This window comes from Nomascus leucogenys, chromosome 7b, assembly GCF_006542625.1.
Source record: "Nomascus leucogenys isolate Asia chromosome 7b, Asia_NLE_v1, whole genome shotgun sequence".
Classification (NCBI taxonomy): Eukaryota; Metazoa; Chordata; class Mammalia; order Primates; family Hylobatidae; genus Nomascus; species Nomascus leucogenys.
This window is the reverse complement of record NC_044387.1, coordinates 11784029-11806339: the sequence shown is the minus strand read 5'-3', so window position 1 is coordinate 11806339 and position 22311 is coordinate 11784029. Positions and strand designations below refer to the sequence as shown.

Below are 22311 nucleotides of genomic sequence, written 5' to 3'. Positions count from 1 at the left end.
CATATGTATACATGTGCCATGTCGGTGTGCTGCACCCATTAACTCGTCATTTAGCATTAGGTATATCTCCTAATGCTATCCCTCCCCACTCCCCCCACCCCACAACAGTCCCCGGAGTGTGATGTTCCCCTTCCTGTGTCCATGTGTTCTCATTGTTCAATTCCCACCTATGAGTGAGAACATGCGGTGTTTGGTTTCTTGTCCTTGCGATAGTTTGCTGAGAATGATGGTTTCCAGTTTCATCCATGACCCTACAAAGGACGTGAACTCATCATTTTTTATGGCTGCATAGTATTCCATGGTGTATATGTGTCACATTTTCTTAATCCAGTCTATCATTGTTGGACATTTGGGTTGGTTCCAACTCTTTGCTATTGTGAATAGTGCCGCAATAAACATACGTGTGCATGTGTCTTTATAGCAGCATGATTTATAATCCTTTGGGTATATACCCAGTAATGGGATGGCTGGGTCAAATGGTATTTCTAGTTCTAGATCCCTGAGGAATCGCCACACTGACTTCCACAATGGTTGAACTAGTTTACAGTCCCACTAACAGTGTAAAAGTGTTCCTATTTCTCCACATCCTCTCCAGCACCTGTTGTTTCCTGACTTTTTAATGATCGCCATTCTAACTGGTGTGAGATGGTATCTCATTGTGGTTTTGATTTGCATTTCTCTGATGGCCAGTGATGATGAGCATTTTTTCATGTGTTTTTTGGCTGCATAAATGTCTTCTTTTGAGAAGTGTCTGTTCATATCCTTCGCCCACTTTTTGATGGGGTTGTTTGTTTTTTTCTTGTAAATTTGCTTGAGTTCACTGTAGATTCTGGATATTAGCCCTTTGTCAGATGAGTAGGTTGCGAAAATTTTCTCCCATTTTGTAGGCTGCCTGTTCACTCTGATGGTAGTTTCTTCTGCTGTGCAGAAGCTCTTTAATTAGACCCCATTTGTCAATTTTGGCTTTTGTTGCCATTGCTTTTGGTGTTTTAGACATGACGTCCTTGCCCATGCCTATATCCTGAATGGTATTGCCTAGGTTTTCTTCTAGGGTTTTTATGGTTTTAGGTCTAACATGTAAGTCTTTAATCCATCTTGAATTAATTTTTGTATAAGGTGTAATTTTTGTATTTTTAGTAGAGATGGGGTTTCACCATGTTGGCCAGGATGGTCTCGATTTCCTGACCTCATGATCTGCCCACCTTGCCTCCAAAAGTAGTGGGATTACAGGCGTGAGCCACAGTGCCTGGCCATAAGTGAACTTTTATATGCTCTTTCCTATGTTTTAAGAATTTTCCAGCCTGGACAACATAGTGATACCCCCATCTCTACAAAAATAAAAAATGAGCTGGGCATGGTGGCACACACTTGTGGTCCCAGCTACTTAGGAGGCGGAAGTGGAATGATTGCTTGAGCCCAGGAGGTGGAGGCTGCAGTGAGCTATGATGGCACCACTGCACTCAGCCTTGAGGAGAGAGTGAGACTCTGTCTCAATAAAATAAAATAAAATAAAATAATTATTATTCTTACACTGTTCACACTTCTACATTTCCCATGGTTTTTGTTCGAATAAACCTTAAAAGAAAGTCAATTTCTCTTTGGAGACTTCCCTTAGTTTTCTTGTCAGGTGATTCCTCATTGACAGCTGAAGGTGGGATGAACATGTGGTTTGCCTTTTTTTTATCTGCTGCTTTTTGATCAATATTCTTCATTTCCCTGGGGGGAAAACACAGAGACATATGGAAAAAGGCTGGAGTGATTAACGTGTCCTCAATGTTCTGTATGTCCTGTAAACTGATAGATCCACGTGACCATTTACGAACCATGTATTGAAGTATAACACAGAAACTAGGAGTGTACAGATTCTAAGTGTGCAGCTCAAGAAATTTTCATATACTGAGCACGCCCATGTAACCAGCACTTGGATCGAGAAAGAGAACGCTGCCAGCTCCTTAGAAGGAGCTGCTCAGTCCCTATCCTACTTCCTTAAGAGCAACCCTGCCCTGATGTCTAGCAGCACAGTTGTGTTTAAAGGCACCGCTTTTATCTGTAGACAAAACTTTGAGAATCACTTTATTAATATAAGGCATGATTAGCTTCTCAACAATACCGTTTTTTTTTTTTTTTTTGAGATGGAGTCTCACTCTGTCACCCAGGCTGGAGTGCAGTGGCACGATCTTGGCTCACTGCAACCTCCGCCTCCTGGGTTCAAGCGATTCTCCTACCTCAGCCTCCCGAGTAGCTGGAATTACAGGTGCATGCCACCATGCCTGGCTAATTTTTTGTATTTTTAGTAGAGACAGGGTTTCACAGTGTTAGCCAGGATGGTCTCGATCTCCTGACCTCGTGATCTGCCCACCTCGGCCTCCCCAAGTGCTGGGATTACAGGCATGAACCACCGTGCCCAGCAACAATATCTTAAACAACAAAAAGTGGATGTATTTAGCAATGCAACTGCTAACACACAGTTACAAACTTCCTCTTGACAAAAAAAAATCTTTACTATGATAATTCACCTAATAAGAATTTATTTATTAAACAAGGATATCCTTTATTTCTGAAATATACAAGCTATAAACTTAATCCTGGATATTCTATATGAATTTAATGTTAATTTTAAACTAGTTCTGAACTTTAAAACGTTCTGGCCATGGAATGGAAGGGTTATTTGCAACTTCCAGAAGAAATGCATTTCTTCTTTTTTTTTTTTTGAGACGGAGTCTTGCTCTGTCGCCCAGGCTGGAGTGCAGTGGTGCGATCTCGGCTCACTGCAAGCTCCACCTCCCCAGTTCACGCCATTCTCCTGCCTCAGCCTCCAGAGTAGCTGGGACTTCAGGCGCCCGCCACCACACCCGGCTAATTTTTTGTATTTTTAGTAGAGACAGGGTTTCACTGTGTTAGTCAGGATGGTCTCGATCTCCTGGCCTTTGTGATCCACCCGCCTTGGCCTCCCAAAGTGCTGGGATTACAGACGTGAGCCACCGCGTCCGGCCAGAAATGCATTTCTTTGGACTCATCTTCCTTTGAATTGGATGAAATGTGGACCTGGTGGCTGGAACTTGAGCAGCCATTTCTTACCATGAAGCTAAATCATGGGCTGAAGCTAGTGGAGCAATATGATAAAAGATCTTGAGACCCTGTAACTATGAACTTTCATAGCTACTGGAGAGCTTGTAAATGAGAGAAAAGAAATTGTAATAAATTTTAGCCACTGTTTGAGTTTTTCTGTCACTCTAAGCCAAACCTAATTATAACTGATACAATTACCTACCTATGGGCCTAGTTCTCAGAAAAGTCTTTACAGACCTTAATTTATTTGATCAATACAACCCTACAAAGTAGGAAATACCATCAAATGACTGAAGTGCAACAAAACAACTGAGGATCAGTGAGCTGTGTGCAAATAACCCTTCCATTTTTATTCCATGGCTAGAACTTAGCCCCATAGCCAGACCTACCTGTGGCCTTAAAAAGGCAAAAATAGTTTAATAGTCCATGGTCACAGAACCAGTAAGTAAAAAGACCTTATTTATTTATTATTTAGAGACAGGGTCTCACTCTGTCACCCAGACTGGAGTGCACTGGCGTGCTCCTGGTTCACCACAACTTCTGCCTCCCAGGCTCAAGTGATTCTCCTGCCTCAGCATCCTGAGTAGCTGGGATTACAGGTGTGTGCCACTACCACCCAGCTATTTTTTCTATTTTTAGTAGAGATGGGGTTTCACCATGTTGGCCCGGCTGGTCTCAAACTCCTGACCTCAAATGATCCACCCGCCTTGGCCTCCCAAAGTGCTGGGATTACAGGTGTGAGCCACTGTGCCCAGCCTTCTACCTTATGTTTAAATAGCCCCTGTTACCTACCATCTGATCTTGCCTTTTTGATGCAGAATTTTATTCCTTCTGCTTCCTAGGAATCCCACCCATCCACGGGGACATACATCTTCCCCTTCACGTCCCAGGCTCTGCCTTCCTACTTTGGCCTTGTTGAGACTGCCCTCTACCAAGTCGCCTACCTGTCTCTGCCCCATGTTTTGGAGTCTGGCCACCACACTGCTGCTTGCTGCTTCCCTACTGTCCTTTGTCCCCTTGGTTTTATGGTCAGTGTGTCTGCATGTATGGACTCTCCTCCTTCCCTTCTGGTCACTCCTCCCCTTACAGAATATTCTGTCCTCCCTGACGTATGTGGTTGCCCTCCAAGGTTCTGTCCTGAACCTCAGCTTCCACGTCTATAAAATGGGGATAAGTAAATAATTGTACCACTTTAAACATACTGTCTTATAACCGAAATTTTGGTCCAATAATACGTTGTGACCACCTTTCCTTGGAAAATAAAAATAGAGGGACGTTTTTCTTGGCTGCAGAGTATGGAGGTATGACAGTTTATTTAACCAATCATCTTTTGATGAACACTAATGCTGAACTGCATTCCTGTGGTGGTAGTGGTGGTGGTGGTGATGTCTAACGGGGTTTTGTGAATGTGTGTAGTCTGTGTCCCATAATATTTTATAAATAACTCAATTGTGGCCGGGCATGGTGGCTCATGCCTGTAATCCCAGCACTTTGGGAGGCTGAGGCGAGCAGATCACGAGGTCAAGAGGTCGAGACCATCCTGGCCAACATGGTGAAACCCCATCTCTACTAAAAATACAAAATTAAAAGGCTGGGTATGGTGGCTCACGCCTGTAATCCCAGCACTTTGGGAGGCCAAGGCGGGTGGACCATGAGGTCAGGAGATCGAGACCATCCTGGCTAACATGGTGAAACCCCGTCTCTACTAAATATAAAAAATTAGCCAGGCGTGGTGGTGGGTGCCTGTAGTCCCAGCTACTCAGGAAGTTGAGGCAGGAGAATGGCATGAACCCGGGAGGTGGAGGTTGCACTGCACTCCAGCCTGGGCGACAGAGTGAGACTCCACCTAAAAAAAAAAAAAAAAAAAAAATTAGCCGGGCGTGGTGGCATGAGCCTGTAATCCTAGAAACTTGGGAGGCTGAGGCAGGGGAATTATTTGAATCCAGGGGGCGGAGGCTACAGTGAGCCAAGATCGCACCACTGTACTCCAGCCTGGTGACAGAGCGAGACTCCGTCTCAAAAAATATATAAAAATAAAAATAAAACTCAATTGTATTACATTGCATAACAAAGTATTTATCTACATGTTCATATTTTTCTGTCCTTCTTATCATGGGAGACATGGATAGCTGTCTAGCCAATAGCAATTCCCTCTTTCTCATTCGTAAACTGAATCCCATTTTGTTTTGGACAACAAAGTGCCCCGTTCTATGGAAGGTCCAGTCCAGTCATGGAAATCTCATCCTCCTTGGCCAGATATTTCCCATGCTTCCCTTGAAGACAGGGTGGCTCCATGAAAGAGTTATAGGGGCATGCAGGAAAGACATGAGAGAGACAAAGAAGGATAAAAGAAAGTGAGCTATTCTTTATGGAAAAATGCCAGTTAATAAATGTAGAAGGAATGGCAGAAGTAGAAAAATCACCATTTTGCAACCTTAAATGTAATAGTGAATCAGGCAAAGACCATTGATGAGTGCTAAAACCACTGTGTGAAAGATGTTGGGGGAGCACATTCACACAGTCTAGGAGAATCACATCATTTATTCTTGACTAATTAGAAAGACAAACATGTGCTCTTACAATGCAGAGATCTGACAGATATCAGTTTAACCAAGTGTTTAAACTTAGCATCACCAGCAGCGGGGCAACCTGACATGATATGCCTCCTAATAGGATGCAATGTAAATATACAACATCATCTGTGAAAGATTCTGGGCAAAATGATTTAACTTGAATCTAATCAAACCTCTAGTATAGACCTAATGTCCAGTGTAGAGGAAACATAGGCTATACTGGAACAAAGTCAATGATACTTTGAGGAAACATCAGAAAAACCCAGAATGTGGCTTGAGCTTTTCAAAAAAGCCCATGTCATAAAAAACAATTAATAAAAGGGGGTGGGGACAGGATACTGTTATAGATTCAAAGACACCAAAGAGATAAAACTAAATATAATTTCTGGCTAGGCACGGTGGCTCACGCTTATAATCTCAACAGTTTGGGAGGCTGAGGTCGGGGCAGATCACCCGAGGTCAGGAGTTTGAGACCAACCTGGCAACATGGCAAATCCCCTTCTCTACTAAAATTAGCCGGGCATGGTGGTGCACACCTACAGTCCCAGCTACTCAGGAGGCTGAGGCAGGAGGATTGCTTGAGCCCAGGAGGCAGAGGCTGCAGTGAGCCAAGATCACACCACTGCACTCCAGCCTGGGCAACAGAGTGAGACTCTGGCTCAAAAAACAAAAAACAAAATATAATTTGTGATTCTTGATTGGATCCTAGAGCAGCAGGTGAAGCCAAAGAAGACACATTGAGTTAGGCACAGTGGCTCATGTCTGGAATCCCAGCACTCCAGAGGAGGCTAAGGCAGGAGGATCACTTGAACCTAGGAGTTCGAGGCTGCAGTGGGCTGTAATTGAGCTGCTGCACTCCAGCCCAGGTGACTGAGTGGGACCCTGTCTCTAAAAATAAAAATACACTTTGGGGACAATTGGGGAAATTTGAATTTGGATTGGATATTAGAGAGAGAAAGCAAATGGGGCAAAATGTGAATACTTGGCAAATGCCTGATGGACAGTTCAGTGTACTATCAACTTTCTGAAAGGTTTTTCTAAGTAAAATAAAAATTCTGAAAAAGGCAGAAGACAGAGGAAAATGTCCATAATATGCTGCTAGTGGGAAAAAACAGGTCTAAAAAACAGACGACAGTATGACTCTACTACTTTATTTAGTGATACAGATATATGGGCCCAGAAAAAAAAGACTGGAAGGATTTATAGGAAAATGTTGGCGATGTGTATCTCTTGGTACTTTTATGTGGTTTCCAGGTCCTTTGTTTGCTTTCATTGAACACATAATGTTTTTGTAGTTAGAAAAAAAAATCACAACAAAAAAAGCTCTGGTCTCTGTTATTAGTTTATATTCTGACCACAAGAAAGCTGATTATGCTTATGATAGCTACAGGAAACCCCCCTGCCCCCACCAACCCATTTAAAAATGATGATGATGATGTGCTGCAAAAGATAAGTGCTGCAACAATGGCATTCCCCAAAGCCCCTTCCATACCTGGAGAAGTTGTCTTGCAGTTCCTTTAGATGCTTGTCAAAATAATTCCATTCAGTCCAGTGACGCTGGTACAACTGATTGAGGTTGTCTTTCCGCTTCTTCATGCTGCACAGGGTCTCGTTGATGACATCAGTATATGTTGGGGTGCAGTCAGTGGCTTCCGCTGTCAAGGAAATCCCCGTACTGTGGAACTGTGTTGACGCTGCATTGTTAGTGGCATGAGTGCAGTGCACGGGGAAGAGGGGCATGGAGGACAGAGCAGGGAAAATGCCCTGTGTTTCTGGATAAGATACCTGAAATCTGAGCAGGAGATGACTCTCCTGCTCTTTGACCATGGCCTGCTTTGGAGGGAAGAGGCCATCCTATCTGTGGCCAGGCGTTCTCTACGTAGGAATAAAGTCCTTCTCTACCCCTGTGGATGGAAGGCAGGGCTAAGAAATACTTTTTTAGACTGTCATCTGAAATTCTTACTCTATTATCACAGCAGTGGATAGGAAGGGCTCCCAGCTTTCCTTTTCTCTCAGCTCAAGGCCTCATTCTCCATCTCGTTTGTATATAAAAATATTCTCGGCCAGGCGGGGTGGCTCACGCCTGTAATCCCAGCACTTTGGGAGGCCGAGGCAGGCGGATCATGAGGTTAGTAGATCGAGACCATCCTGGCTAACACTGTGAAACCCCATCTCTACTAAAAATACAAAAAATTAGCTGGGCATGGTGGCACACGCCTGTAATCCCAGCTACTTGGGAGGCTGAGGCAGGAGAATTGCTTGAACCCAGGAGGCGGAAGTTGCAGTGAGCCGAAATCGCACCACTGCACTCCAGCCTGGGCAACAGAGTGAGACTCTGTCTCAAAAAAAAAAAAGAAATTATCCCTCTGCTCTGCCCTCCTTCCACCCTTTCTTGATTGGTTAGAATCTCAGCTACACTTGCCACAAGCTGTGGGACCTCAGACAAGATAGCAGTCATCCTCTGTGCCTCCATTTCCATATCTGTAAAACAGAGATAATAATGCCCACCTTAGATGATGTTAATCATAATCATGGTAGTTATTTATGTAGTACCAGCTGTATGCCATTTAATCCTTATCACAACACTGTAAGTTTGGTATAACTATCCAAATTTTAGGAATGAGTAGATAAAGATATTGAGCTTGGAGGTCGAGCTGTGCACATAAGATCTCAAAGCCAGTGGTTGCTAAACTGGGACTCAAATCTAGGGCCGCGTATTCCAACCCAGGTTCCTTCCACTACACTTAACTGTCTTTAGAGAACAAGGAAGTGATGTTTGGGAAAACATGTTGCACGAAATAAAACACTATGAAATGTGAGTTGTTGTTATTACTCTCTCCCTACAGAACATGTAAATAAGTTTGTGGACATGGAGTTCTATGCAGAAGACGCAAAGTCCTCCTAGTTCATTACGAAACTCCTCCTGTTGGGGAGCTCAATGTAGATGTGGATCATCCTAGCCCTTGTTATCTGCCAGGCACTAGCCTTTATCTCTGTTGTGTCTGTAATCTGCATAATAGCCCTATGAGGCATGTACTCTTATCCCTATTTCACAGGTGAAAAAAATGAGGCACAGAGAGAAGCTGGAACTTATCTCAAATCACTTGGTTTGCAGTAGAGTTGGTTCCTGAGTCCAGGTCTATCTGAACCAATAGACCAGTTTGATTCCAAATAGAACCCGTGTTCTCTGACTCCTATGGTAAGCTGCTAAGACTCAGGACACCAATATATGCCACACTTGTTTTCTTCTTCTTTTTTTTTTTTGAGATGGAGTTTCACTCTTGCTGCCCAGGCTGCAGTGCAATGGCGCGATCTCGGGTCACTGCAACCTCCGCCTCCCGGGTTCAAGCGATTCTCCTGCCTCAGCCTCCTGAGTAGCTGCGATTATACAGGCATGCACCACCAGGCCCGGCTAATTTTTTTTGTATTTTTAGTAGAGACGGGGTTTCACCATGTTGGTCAGGCTGGCCTCAAACTCCTTACCTCAGATGATCCACTCATCTCGGCTCTCACAGTGCTGGGATTACAGGCGTGAGCTACCACGCCTGGCCAACCACACGTGTTCTCTTGAGATCTGAGCTTTCTATTAGATCTTTAGGATGAATGGCAACAGGGCCAGGAATTTGCTAATGGGTCTAAGGAAGGAGTGTGTCTGAGGAGGGTGTTAGATGAAACATACATGTGGACAACAAAATTCCTGGTCAGTACATACTCTGGGGTCAACGAGTGTCTGGGAAGCATTATTTAGTTTCAATATATGTTAGAATACCAAGTTAGCACATTCATTCTGGTAGGTGGAAAAGAGATTTTGCACACAAGGAAATTTGACACACCCTGGGGTCTCACGGCCAGTTCACAAGGCTGGCTCTAGGATTTGGAACTAAGATGAGCACGATTCTGACCCTGAGGCTCGCACCACTGGCCACCTCTGGTGAGTACACATGGTGTGCCAGGCGCTGTGCTAAGGCCTGGATGCCATTCCCTGACCTTTGCTTCTGGGAAGAGGATGCGGGGGCCTGGAGCAGTGCGCACCCTGCCCACAGTGACAAGGATATGGGGTGCTCGTGGTCTTTTCCCTTCTGACTATCAACACATTCTTGCCGTGCTGCTGCAGATTGGCGTAGTTCTGGAGAAAGTACACAATCAGAGGGCTCTTCCCATAAATGTTGAAGAGGTTTGAAGTCAGCTCAGGGCTTTTGCAGGCAGCACATGACTGAGGATGAAAGAAAAAGGAAAAATAAAGGATATTGTCATTTTTACAGTCTGTATTAAGAACCGGAAAGGCATCAAAGCACTCATGTCCTCTGATCCAGTAATTCCAGTTTTAGGATGCATCCTAAGAAAATTACTCAACATAAAGCAAAAAAAGGTCAAGGGGCAAAGATGTCCACTGCAGAGATGTTTACTATACATAGCAAAATATGAGAATAACTTAAATGTTCAAGGAGAAGACATTCATCTCTTTACCCAAAGGAATGGTATGTCACTATTAAAATGTTTATGAAGAGTTGATAACCTAAAAAAGGCTTCAGGTATAATAGTAAATTTTTAAATACTGAGATGCAAAGTTTGATAGTGTTTTTATGTTTATATGCAAAGTTTGATGTGTGTGTGTGTATAGATATATATTTTATTTTATTTTATTTTGTTTTTGAGACTTGGGTCTCAATCTATTGCCCAGGCTGGAGTGCAGTGGCACAATCTCAGCTCACTGCAACCTCCATCTCCTAGATTCAAGCAATTCTCCTGTCTCAGCCTCCCAAGTAGCTGGGATTACAGGGGCCCACCAGCCACCATGCCCGGCTAATTTTTGTATTTTTAGTAGAGACAGCGTTTCACCATGTTGGCCAGGCTGGTCTCAAACTCCTGACCTCAGGTAATCTGCCTGCCTTGGCCTCCCAAAGTGCTTGGATTATAGGCATGAGCCATTGTGCCCAGCCGATAGTGTTATATATTTTATAGAAAATAATTTAGTAAAAGCCAGGTGCGGTAGCTCACACCTGTAATCCCAGCACTTTGGGAGGCCGAGGCAGATCGCAAGGTCAGGAGATCGAGACCATCCTAGCCAACATGGTAAAACCCCGTCTCTACTAAAAATACAAAAATTAGCTGGGCGTGGTGGTGTGCGCCTGTAGGCCCAGCTACTCAGGAGACTGAGGGAGGAGAATCGCTTGAATCTGGGAGGCAGAGGTTGCAGTGAGCCGAGATTGCACCATCGCGCTCCAGCCTGGCGACAGAGTGAGACTCTGTCTCAAAAAAAAAAAAAAAAAAAGAAAAAAGAAAATTATTTAGTAAAAAACAGATAGATGAGAGACTGGAAGACTCTTACCAAAACATTAATAATCCATTCAGCAAATATGTATTGAGTGATTACTATGTATAAATACTATTTTAGGTGCTGGGGATTCAGCAGAGAACGAGACAAATTCCAGCCCTTATGGAGTTTGCATTACAGTTGGAAGAAAACAATGAAAAAAATCAATAAATAAAAGAATAACTTGATATGATGAATACTAATAAGATCAATCAGGCCAGGGTATGGAGAGTGGTAGGGAGGAGAGGACTGGGGTTCCATGGGGTGATCAGGGAAGGCTGTGAGTAGGTGAGACCCCAGGGATCCTGAATGCTGTGGGGGAGTGAGCCATGGGAAGGTCTATCAGGAGTTGTTCCTGGCTAAGAGGACAGCAGGTGCAACAGATCCAGCCACTGATATGTGCTTGGTGTGGCTGAGGGGCAGAAATGAGGTGGCTCACAGGGGTGGGGGCAGGTGCAGAGGGAGCAGGCGCTGTGGTCATGGTGAGGAGCTGGGATATTTTTCTTTTTTTTTTCTTTTTTTGAGACGGAGTCTCGCTCTGTCGCCCAGGCTGGAGTGCAGTGGCGCAGTCTCGGCTCACTGCAAGCTCCGCCTCCCGGGTTCACGCCATTCTCCTGCCTCAGCCTCTCCGAGTAGCTGGGACTACAGGCGCTCGCCACCACGCCTGGCTAATTTTTTTGTATTTGTAGTAGAGACGGGGTTTCACCGTAGTCTCGATCTCTTGACCTCGTGATCCGCCCGCCTCGGCCTCCCAAAGTGCTGGGATTACAAGCGTGAGCCACTGCGCCCGGCCAGGAGCTGGGATATTTTTCTAAGGGTCATGGAAGCCACTGGCAGATTCTGAGCTGGGGTAAAATATAATCTGAGTAATCTGTTAAGGTCTCTTTGACTGATGTGAGGAGAAATGACTGTGATGGGTAAGAATGGGCGCAGAAGAGCAGTCAGGAGGCCCCTGCAGGAGTTGGGGAATTGCTGATGGGGCCCAGGACTTGGTGGTTGCAGACAAGGGGTGAGAAGTGAGCAAATTTACAACATATGATAAAGGAGAACTGGCAGGATTTGCTGACGGACTCGACTCTACGTAGGTGTGAGAAAGAGAAGAGTCTAGGGCAGCTCAGAGGGCTTGGGTGTCAGCTGCTCAGGTGGGACAATCTGGGGAGGAACAGGCTGGGGTGGTGGGAAAGTCGAGTCCCATTTTGGATGCTATTTGAGATGCTAATAGACAGCCAAGAGGAAACAGATCAGAAAGAGAACAGGCTGGGGCAAGAATAGTTTGTTTTCTTCTGCCTTTTTCCAAAAACGACAATACTGCTTTTGTGTTTAAAAAAAAATACATCTTATTTTGAAGAAGCAGTTATACCTTAATGGAACAAAAATTCCACCTCATGAATAAAGGCTGCAGCAGTACCCAATCACACTATTTTCTAATCCTGTTCTAATGGGATAGGGTTGCATTTAATTAATCGTCTAATGGATTTCTTCTGTCTCCAGCAAGGTTTCTCAACCTCAGCACTACTGACATTTGGGGCTGGATATTTCTTTGTTGTGGGAGGCTGTCCTGTGCATTGTAGGATGCTGAGGAGCATCCCTGGCCTCCCCCAAGGTCCCCCTGCCCCCAGTTGTAACAACTAGAAATGTCTCCAGAGCTGGCCAAATGTCTCCCAAGGGACAAAATTGCCCCAGTTGAGAACCACTATTCTAACAGCAAGATACCACTGGAATCACAGAAACCTGGAGTTAGCAGGGAATTTATAGATCATTTGGTCCAGTGATTCTGACATGCTGTCTCCTAATGGGGGCCATGCTGTGTCCAGTGGTCACCAGGGAAATGAGGGAAACAAGGAAAAATCTACATGAGTCTAAGTAAATTGATTCACTTTAAGGACCTTTTTAAATTTTTTGCTTTGTGATATTAATGACTTTCTTTTATAAAATGCTACTGATGACAGACAGCAGTCATTTTGTTTTAATGAATTTACTTAGTAAAAAAAAAATTTTTTTTTCAAAGCCTACGAAAGTCCAGCATCTAGGATCCACTAATGCAGTGCAAGGTTTCTCTGAGGGTCATTCTTTTGGCAACCCAGCATCCTTCCCCTTTCCTAACAGCCCCTGACTCGTGTGTTTTTGAGGGGGTGATCTGGCCTCTACTGCATTTGGGCTTGAAGTTTTTTGTTGCTGTTGTTGTTGTTGTCATCGTTGTTGTTGAGACGGAGTCTCGCTCTGTCACCCAGGCTGGAGTGCAGTGGCGCGATCTCTGCTCACTGCAACCTCCGCCTCCTGGGTTCAAGCAATTCTCCTGCCTCAGCCTCCCGAGTAGCTGGGATTACAGGCACCTGCCACCATGCCTGGATAATTTTTGTATTTTTAGTAGAGGTGGGGTTTCGCCATGTTTGCAAGGCTGGTCTCGAACTCCTGACCTCAGGTGATCTGCCCACCTCGACCTCCCAAAGTGTTTGGATTACAGGTGTGAGCCACCATACCCAGCCAACTAATATTAATTTTAAAATTATTTGCATTACTGTGGGCTGAGAGCGGTGGCTCACGCCTACAATCCCTTTGGGAGGCCAAGGTGGGCTGATCATTTGAGGTTGAGTTTGAGACCCGCCTGACCAACATGGCGAAACCCCATCTCTACTAAAAATACAAAAATTAGCTGGGCGTGGTGGCACACACCTGTAATCCCAACTACTTGGGAGGCTGAGGCAGGAGAATAGCTTGAACCCAGGAGGTGGAAGTTGCAGTGAGCCAAGATCGCACCGCTGCACTCCAGCCTGGGCAACAGAGCAAGACTCCGTCTCAAAAAAAAAAAAAAATTATTTGCATTCCTGTGGTATAGGCTCCCCTCTCCTCATCTCTTTAAACTTCAGTAAAGTCTTCCATTCTTCTATATACACAAATACATGCACACAGAAGACTTGTGTGAGTGGTTTTTGTAAAAATCATTAGAGTTCCACATTTGGGCTGATGCAGTTAGTATGTGTATAGTGTATGTAGACCAGACCAGGAGCTTAGTGCCAGGAAAACATCAGGCCCCCAGAGGTCACAAACATATTTGAGAGGGTACTAGACTTCAAACAAATTAGATAACAAATGCTTAAGCCAATTTTTAGTGAAATTCCAAGGAATAGAGTGACCCCTGGTGATACTGGGGGGTTATGTGAGTAAAGATTTTATTGAGAATAGGTGATAATATAAAATATTGGGAAAAAATTGGGGAAGATGTTTTATATAATCTTAGAATGGTAAAATGCTTAGCAAGAAATGAAATCTAAAAACCGTAAGAGACTACTAAATATGACTATAATAATTAAAAATTTCTAACATAAAACACTGCGATTAAAGTCAAAAGATTAGCTCAGGGGCAGTGGCTCATGCCTGTAATCCCAGCACTTTGGGAGGCCAAAGGGGGGGCGGATCACCTGAGATTGCGAGTTCGAGACCAGCCTGGCCAACATGGTAAAACCCCATCTCTATTAAAAATACAAAAATTAGCCGGGTGTGGTGGCACACGCCTGTAGTCCCAGCTACTGGGGAGGCTGAGACATGAGAATCACTTGAACCCAGGAGGCGGAGGTTGCAGTGAGCTGAGATGGCACCACTCACTCCAGCCTGGGCGACAGACTGAGACTGTCTCAAAAAAACAAAAACAAAAAACAAGAAATCTACATTCCTCATGGTACTTGGCCCAAATTCTATGGCCGACTTCCTTGCTAGCTGGTGCCTGGGGAAGCTCCCAAACCTCTCACCCTGTTCTGGTCCCACTACACAAGACTGAAGTTCCTATTGATATAAACTACCATCCACTGAGGTTTGTGGGGAAGGGGAAGAGGAGAGAATGATGCTAGTGACTTTCCTGTGCTGGGCACTGCGCTGGAGGGAAAGCTCAGTGATTGAGAGCTTAGGCTCAGAGCCAGGCAGATCTGCGTGCAAATCTTGGTTTTATCACTTTTTTGCTTTTTATTTTTTTATTTTTTGAGATGGAGTCTCACTCTGTTGCCCAGGCTGGAGTGCGGTGGCACGATCTTGGCTCACTCCAACGTCCGCCTCCCAGGTTCAAGCGATTCTCCTGCCTCAGCCTCCCAAGTAGCTAGGATTATAGGCAGGCACCACCATGCCCAGCTAATTTTTGTATTTTTTAGTAGAGACTGGGTTTCACCATGTTGGCCAGGCTGGTCTCAAACTCCTGACCTCAAGTGATCCACCTGCGTCGGCCTCCCAAAGTGCTGGGATTACAGGCATCAACCACTGCATCCATCCAGCCTTTATTTTTTTATTATTGTTATTTATTTTTTTACTTTTAGTATCACTTATTTGCTTTGTGATATTTGACAAATTGGGTACCTGCTCCCAGCATCACTTTGCTCATTAATAAACTGGAGAATAACAATAGTAACTATCTCAGAGGACTGTGACAGTAAAAGAAAATGCACTGTTTACATAAGGTTTGGCATAGTACCTGGCATATAGTAAATATTCATTAAATGTTAATTATCATTTTCTTACCACATCTCTCACCCCCTTTGGAATCACCTTTACTATTAAATTTCCAATCATGTGCTCACCTTTTTAGGAAACATATTCTCACATTCTCTTGCTTCTGATATCCTCTTGACTTCTTGTGTAGGTTTCTTCAAGACCAGGGTCTGACAATGATGCTCTGTCAATGTGACAGCAAGAAAATGACCATTAGGTTCAAGCAATTCTCGTGCCTCAGTCTCCTGAGTAGCTGGAATTACAGGTGTGTGCCACAGCACCCAGTTAAATTTTGTAGTTTTAGTAGAGACTGGGTTTCGCCATGTTGACCAAGCTGGTCTCAAACTCCTGGACTCAAGTGATCTGCCCACCTCGGCCTCCCACAGTACTGAGATTACAGGCGTAAGCCACTGTGCCCAGCTAAAGAAGTGTTTAGAGGGAAGTCTCCAGCCTTAAATAAATGCTCATATTAGAAAAGGTCTCATTTCATTCGGTTCAAATATTTCCTAATTTCCCTTGGCAACTCCTCTTTGACACATGGGTCTTGGTGAAGTGAATATATATGTAAGCTCTGGGGGACTTGCAAAGTTTCCCACAAATATTTACCTCTATTTAGAGCCCTGCCTAAACCTCTTGATCAGTGGTCCCCAAGCTTTTTCTTTAACAGTTTTATTGGGACATAATTCACATACTAACTTCTCTGAGCATCCATTTCTCCCTCAAGAAAAAGAATAAAGTTTAAATAACAATAATGATGTGAAATTACCTAGGATGATACTGAACAGTTCCTGTTCTGTGTTTTCTTATATTCTGTATTTGTCTATTTGCCATCCATTAATTACCAGGGCTAGACTAACAGACAAAGTTGCTAACATACCTCTCCTACAATCCAGAGGGCACACTTTGAACCAACTCTTTTCTCTAACTCACACACTAAACCAACTAGGGACAGCCCCTATGCCCCAGAGCCCATTGGAATTATTCAATCCAGCCAATTCTAAACTTTTTTTTTTTTTTTGAGACACGGTCTCACTGTCACCCAGGCTGGAGTGCAGTGGCTCAGTCATGACTCACTGTAGCCTCAACCTCCCGGACTCAAGCGATCCTCTCACCTCAGCCTCCTGAGTAGCTCGGACTACAGATGTGCACCACGGTGTCCAGCTAATTTTAAAATTTTTTTGTAAAGACAGGGTCTCGCTATGTTACTCAGGCTGGTCTCAAATTTCTGGGCTCAAACAATCCTCCTGCCTCAGCCTCCCAAAGTGTTGGGATTACACTGTAATGTACCCAACTAATCCTAAACTGGTTACCATGCCTTGCTTTGTCTTTCCTGCTGAAACTTCAAAAAAGAGTGTGGCCTGTCCCTTCCCCACGCTCCTTTCTGCCTCCTGGCCAGCACTGGTGCTTCCCCCTGTGGCCCTGCATGATGTGCTGAGTTTAATGTTACTCGCGATTTCCAGGGGGAATTGCCAGGGGAATTGCGAGTAACATGAAACTTTTCTTTCAATGGCACTGACCTCTCTGTACTATCACAGTCACCAATATAAATTAAGACCTGGGTGCACATTAGTTCCAACCTTAGTAATTACTGGTTTCCGGTGGGGGAGAGGAGGAGTCATCATGTCTTAACTTTATTTTCTTCCAGTGTCAATAACCTCTCTTCCCCACAGATATCAGCACTGTGCTGACCTCATCACCACAAAAGTAGAACTTAATCAGTGCTTAGGCCGGGCAAGGTGGCTCACGCTTGTCATCCCAGCACTCTGAGAGGCTGAGGCGGGATGATCACGAGGTCAGGAGTTCGAGACCAGCCTGGCCAACATGGTGAAACCCCATCTCTACTAAAAATACAAAAATTAGCCAGGTGTGGTGGCACACACCTGTAGTCCCAGGTACTTGGGAGGTTGAGGCAGGAGAATCGCTTGAACCTGGGAGGCAGAGGCTGCAGTGAGCTGAGATCGTGCCACTGCACTCCAGCCTGGGTGACAGAGTGAGACTTCATCTCAAAAAAAAAAAAAAAAATCAATGCTTACTGAACTGAAAAGACAACTACATCCTTTCATAAAATATTACTTGGTACCAAGGCCCAGGCTGGAACCCCAAGTATAAAGTAGGGTAGCAAATTCTGTTCAGACGAACCCAAGAAATCAGGGTTTTGGAGATAATAACTAAGCCAAAAGCCTACATTTCCCTTTTTGGTAGTCAATATACCTTTTGCAGTATTCTGCATTCGTAAGCTTTTTTCTGAGTTCTGCTTGGCCGAAGAGGCTTTTTCATTGGGTGAATTTGCACTAGAAGACTTCAGGAGACAAAAGAGAGAAAGACAGGGAGAAAGCGAGAAAGAGAGAGAGAGAGAGAACAAAATAAAATTGGCAGTGAGAGAAATACAAAAAAGTAATACATGCAATTTCTTTGCTATTTCTTACTCTTCTCAGCAAAGGAACATGCAGAACGAGACCTTTCAGGTCCTCCCAGGAGCATGGCAGACAGCAGTGGCTGATGGGGAGAACACATGGGCTGGGGACCCAGGGCAACCAGGGTTCCAGTCCCAATTCTCTCACTCAACAGCCAGTGATCTGAGGCAAGTCATCAAACCTCTTTACTGCCTTGGTTTCCTTGTAGGATTAAGTCAGCAAATGCATGCAAATTACATGAGTGCTCAAGGTGAGTGCTCCAAAAACACTGCTGTCACCCTTTATGCAACCACCTTTTTCAGCAAATGTTTCACTGGGCAACTACTAATGTGCCTGCACTGGGCAAACACTGAAACTGAGCCCCTGGCTTGAGGAGCTTCCAGTCTAGCAGGGGAGATAACAGGAAATAGACAGTTACACTAAAGTGTGGAAAGCATCCCATATTTGTTATAGAGAGGCAACAGAAGTTAGGATTATGTTTGAATGTGACAGAGACTCAAAATAACAGTGGCTCAAAATAGGTAGAAATTTCTCTCCCACCAGCCTGGGCAACATAGTGAGACCTTGTCTCTACAAAAAAAAAAAAAAAAAAAAAATTAGCCAAGCACACTGGTGTGCACCTGTAGTCCCAGCTACTTGGGAGGCTGAGGTGGGAGGATTGCTTGAGCCCGGAAGGTTGAGGCTGCAGTGAGCCATGGCTGTGCCACTGTACTCTAGCCTGGGTGACAGAGCAAAACCCTGTCTTTAAATAAGTAAATATAAATACATTTCTCTCCCATATAAAAGTCTGAAGGCGGGCAAGCCTGGGTTCATATGGTGTTTCTAAGCACTGGTGGTGCTAAGTCCTCAGGGATTCGGACTTTTTTTGTTTTTGTTTTTGTTTTTTTGAGACGGAATCTTGCTCCGTTGCCTAGGCTGGAGTGCAATGGCACGATCTCGGCTCACTGTAACCTTTGCCTCCCAGGTTCAAGCAATTCTCTTACCTCAGCCTCCCAAGAAGCTGGGATTACAGGTGTCTGCCACCACGCCCAGCTAATTTTTGTTCTTTTATTAGAGATGGGGTGTCACCATGTTGGCCAGGTTGGTCTCGAACTCCTAACCTCAAGTGATCCGCCTGCCTCGGCCTCCCAAAGTGCTGGGATTACAGGCATGCGCGACCGCGCCAGGATAGATTCTGACTTCTTCCAGCACACGGTTCCAGCTTTCATAAGATAAAATAAGACTCTCGTTCCTTTTTTTTTTTTGAGATGGACTTTTGCTCTTGCTACCCAGGGTGGAGTACCATGGCGCAATCTTGGCTCACTGCAACCTCTGCCTCCCGGGTTCAAATGATACTCCTGCCTCAGCCCCCCGAGTAGCTGGGATTATAGGTGTGTGCCACCACACCCGGCTAATTATGTATTTTTAGGAGACAAGGTTTCACCATGTTGGCCAAGCTGGTCTCAAACTCCTGACCTCTGGTGATCTGCCCAACTTGGCCTCTCAAAGTGCTGGGATTACAGGCATGAGCCACTGCACCCAGCCAAGATCCTTGTTCTTAGGGTCCAAGGAGGCATCCGGAGCTCCTGCCATCACATTCGCATTACAGGCAGCAGGAGGGAGGAAAGGACAAAGAGATAAAGCTGTTTTTTAAGGAAGGTTTCCAGAAACTGCCACATGACACATCCACTTACATCTCATTAACTGGATCTTAGTCATGTGGCCACACATAGAGGTAGGGGAGGCTAGGAAATACAATCTTGATTTCGGCCAGGTACATGCCCAGCAAAAAATTGGAGGTTTTCTTTTCACAGGTGAAGGGGACAACAGATATTGGGAAACAACTCATAGTTGGCCACAAGCAGTATGAGGAGAGTATCACGGGAAGCTAGAGCAGACAACGCTGGATTCGTCTGGGCGAGAGCTGGAGGGCTTCCAAGGAGAGAAGACATTTGCATTCTGTCTTTAAGGATGAGTAGGAGGTTCGCAATGTTAAACAGATGGCCCACCAAGTGGCAGACAAGCAGTCCACCAGCCTCAACAACAACCGTTTGCTTTTATAGAAATGTGATATTTGAATGGGCAGGAGAAAGCCGAAAGGACTTCCCAGACATCATGCAGCTGGCTGTCCAACAGCTACTGGTTTTTACAGTGTTGAGGTGGTTGCAGGGAAAACACTCCCAGAGCTTAATGAAGCATCAACGCTCATTCTTTTTCTTTTCTTTTTTTTTGTTTTGTTTTGTTTTGTTTTGTTTGAGGTGGAGTTTCACTCTTGTTGCCCAGGCTGGAGTGCAATGGCGCGATCTCAGCTTACTGCAACCTCCACTTCTCGGGTTCAAGTGATTCTCCTGCCTCAGCCTCTCAAGTAGCTGGGACTATGGGCGCCCGCCACCACGCTCAGGTAGTTTTTTGTATTTTTAGTAGACACGGGGTTTCACCTTATTGGCCAGGCTGGTCTTGAACTCCTGACCTCAGGTGATCTGCCCGCCTTGGCCTCCCAAAGTGCTGGGATTACAGGCGTGAGCCACTGGGCCCGGACACTTTTTGTTTGTTTTGTTTTTTTTTTTAAGAGACAGTGTCTTTACTCTGTCACCCAGGCTGGAGTGCAGTGGTGCGATCACAGCTCACTGCAGCCTCAAACCCCCAGGCTCAAGTGAATCTTTTGCCTCAGTCTCCTGAGGAGCTGGGTCCGCAGGCATGTACCACCACACCTGGCTAATTAAAAAAATTTTTTTTTTTTTGGTAGAGACAGGGGGTCTCACCATGTTGCTCAGGCTGGTCTCAAACTCCTGGGCTCAAGCCATCCTCCCACCTTAGTCCCCCAAAATGTTAGGATTACAGGCCTGAGCCACCACTCCTGGCAAGGCTCATTCTTAACAGGCCTCAGAGAGGTCTGCAGTGGAGCAGAGAACAATGCAGGGGGATTCGCTTGGATTTCAGTGACTAGACCCTCTTACTTCCTGGAGAGGCAGCTTGCTGATGCAGAGAGAGCTCAGATTGACAGTGTCCTGACATCAGCTGAGGTCAGCTGTGTGGCCTGGGGCAAGCCATTTACCCCCTCAGTCTATTACTTCCTTTGTCAAATATAGATAAGAATAATGACCCATCTTGCAGGGCTGTTGTAAGGACTAGAGTGCATATATGCAAAGAAAACCCCAACATGGGAGGCGGAGGTTGCAGTGAGCTGAGATCGCGCTATTGCAACAAGAGTGAAACTGCATCTCAAAAACAAACAAAAACAAAAGAAAACCTGAACATGGCAGACTCACCATAGAGACCATGCCCTTCCACTTAGAAAGTACTTTCCTGGACTGGACGCAGTGGCTCACGCCTGTAATCCTGGCACTTTGGGAGGCTGAGGAGGGCCGATCACGAGGTCAGGAGTTTGAGACCAGCCTGGCCAACATGGTGAAACCTTGTCTCTACAAAAATACAAAAATTAGCTGGGGGTGGTGGCAGGCACCTGTAACCCCAGCTACTCGGGAGGCTGAAGTAGGAGAATCATTGGAACCTGGCAGGCAGAGGTTGCAGTGAGCCGAGATCGCGCCATTGCACTCCAGCCTGAGTGACAGGGCAAGACTCCGTCTCGAAAAAAAAATAAAAATAAAAACTTTCCTATCCATTCCCTGATGTTGTGACCAGCCACCACCCCATGGGTGTATGAGGCAAGGTGACTATCATAAGGGTTGGGGGTAAACCAAGACTATTCTGAGACCCCCTGTCCCATCACAGCATAGAGGAGATGGAACTGTTCCAGCCCACCTGGCCACCCAGCTGCTCAGATTCACCATGCTGAGGGCTCAGTTGTTATTGTACAGAGTTGGGGGTGGGGGGAGTCTATATTTGAGCTACTATGAGATACAATCTAGGAATGCCTAGAAATGTCGGGGTGGGGAGGGAGCTGCGCAGACCTGGAATTAGCAGGTATAGGCACGAGCTGGAAAAATCTGAGTCATTATTGTTAAGGACACTGACTATATGCTGTTGAACTTGGGAAAACTCTGGTAAAATTAGTAGGTATTCTGACAAGACATAACTAAACGACAATCTCTGGGACATCACCTACCCCTAGATTGAATCTATAAGAATTAATACCAGTCGTGATGCCCATTTTGTGGACAAAAACATGGAGGCCTAGATTTGCCTCAAGCAATGTAACTGATAGGTGTCATCATCACCTCGATGGAAATGTAGGTCTCCTGGCACCAAGCCCAGAGAAGGCCAGCACTGTACCCCAGTGCCTTTGCCTGTAGTTCCACGGTAGTTGTGCAATCCTAGTTCCCATATTTTGGCTTGGGTAGAAATTGTTCTCTCTGTAAGCCAGGTCTCTCCTCCAAAGTCCAGTCTTGTATATTTACCCACTTGGCATCTATCTTCATTTGCACTTTTCATAGGCATCTTAAAGTTAATAAGTTCAAAGTTGAACTCTTGATAGCTTTCCACTAACCCAAACCCTACACTGTCCATCTCAGTAAATGGCACCATTCGG

At 45.1% G+C, this 22311-nt stretch overlaps 1 protein-coding gene across 2 annotated transcripts in view; it reads right to left on the bottom strand.

Moving 5' to 3' along the window:
• Positions 1 to 22311, bottom strand: part of FAM227A (family with sequence similarity 227 member A) — a 63806-nt gene that overhangs the window by 5263 nt on the left and 36232 nt on the right. For both annotated transcript variants that reach the window (XM_003264754.4, XM_030815543.1), the window contains 5 exons: positions 17641 to 17728; positions 15519 to 15613; positions 9698 to 9855; positions 7135 to 7287; positions 1613 to 1716 (listed from right to left, as the gene is read on the bottom strand). In XM_003264754.4, the coding sequence (XP_003264802.2) occupies positions 1613 to 1716; positions 7135 to 7287; positions 9698 to 9855; positions 15519 to 15613; positions 17641 to 17728 (598 nt within the window). The remainder of the gene's footprint in view (positions 1 to 1612; positions 1717 to 7134; positions 7288 to 9697; positions 9856 to 15518; positions 15614 to 17640; positions 17729 to 22311) is intronic.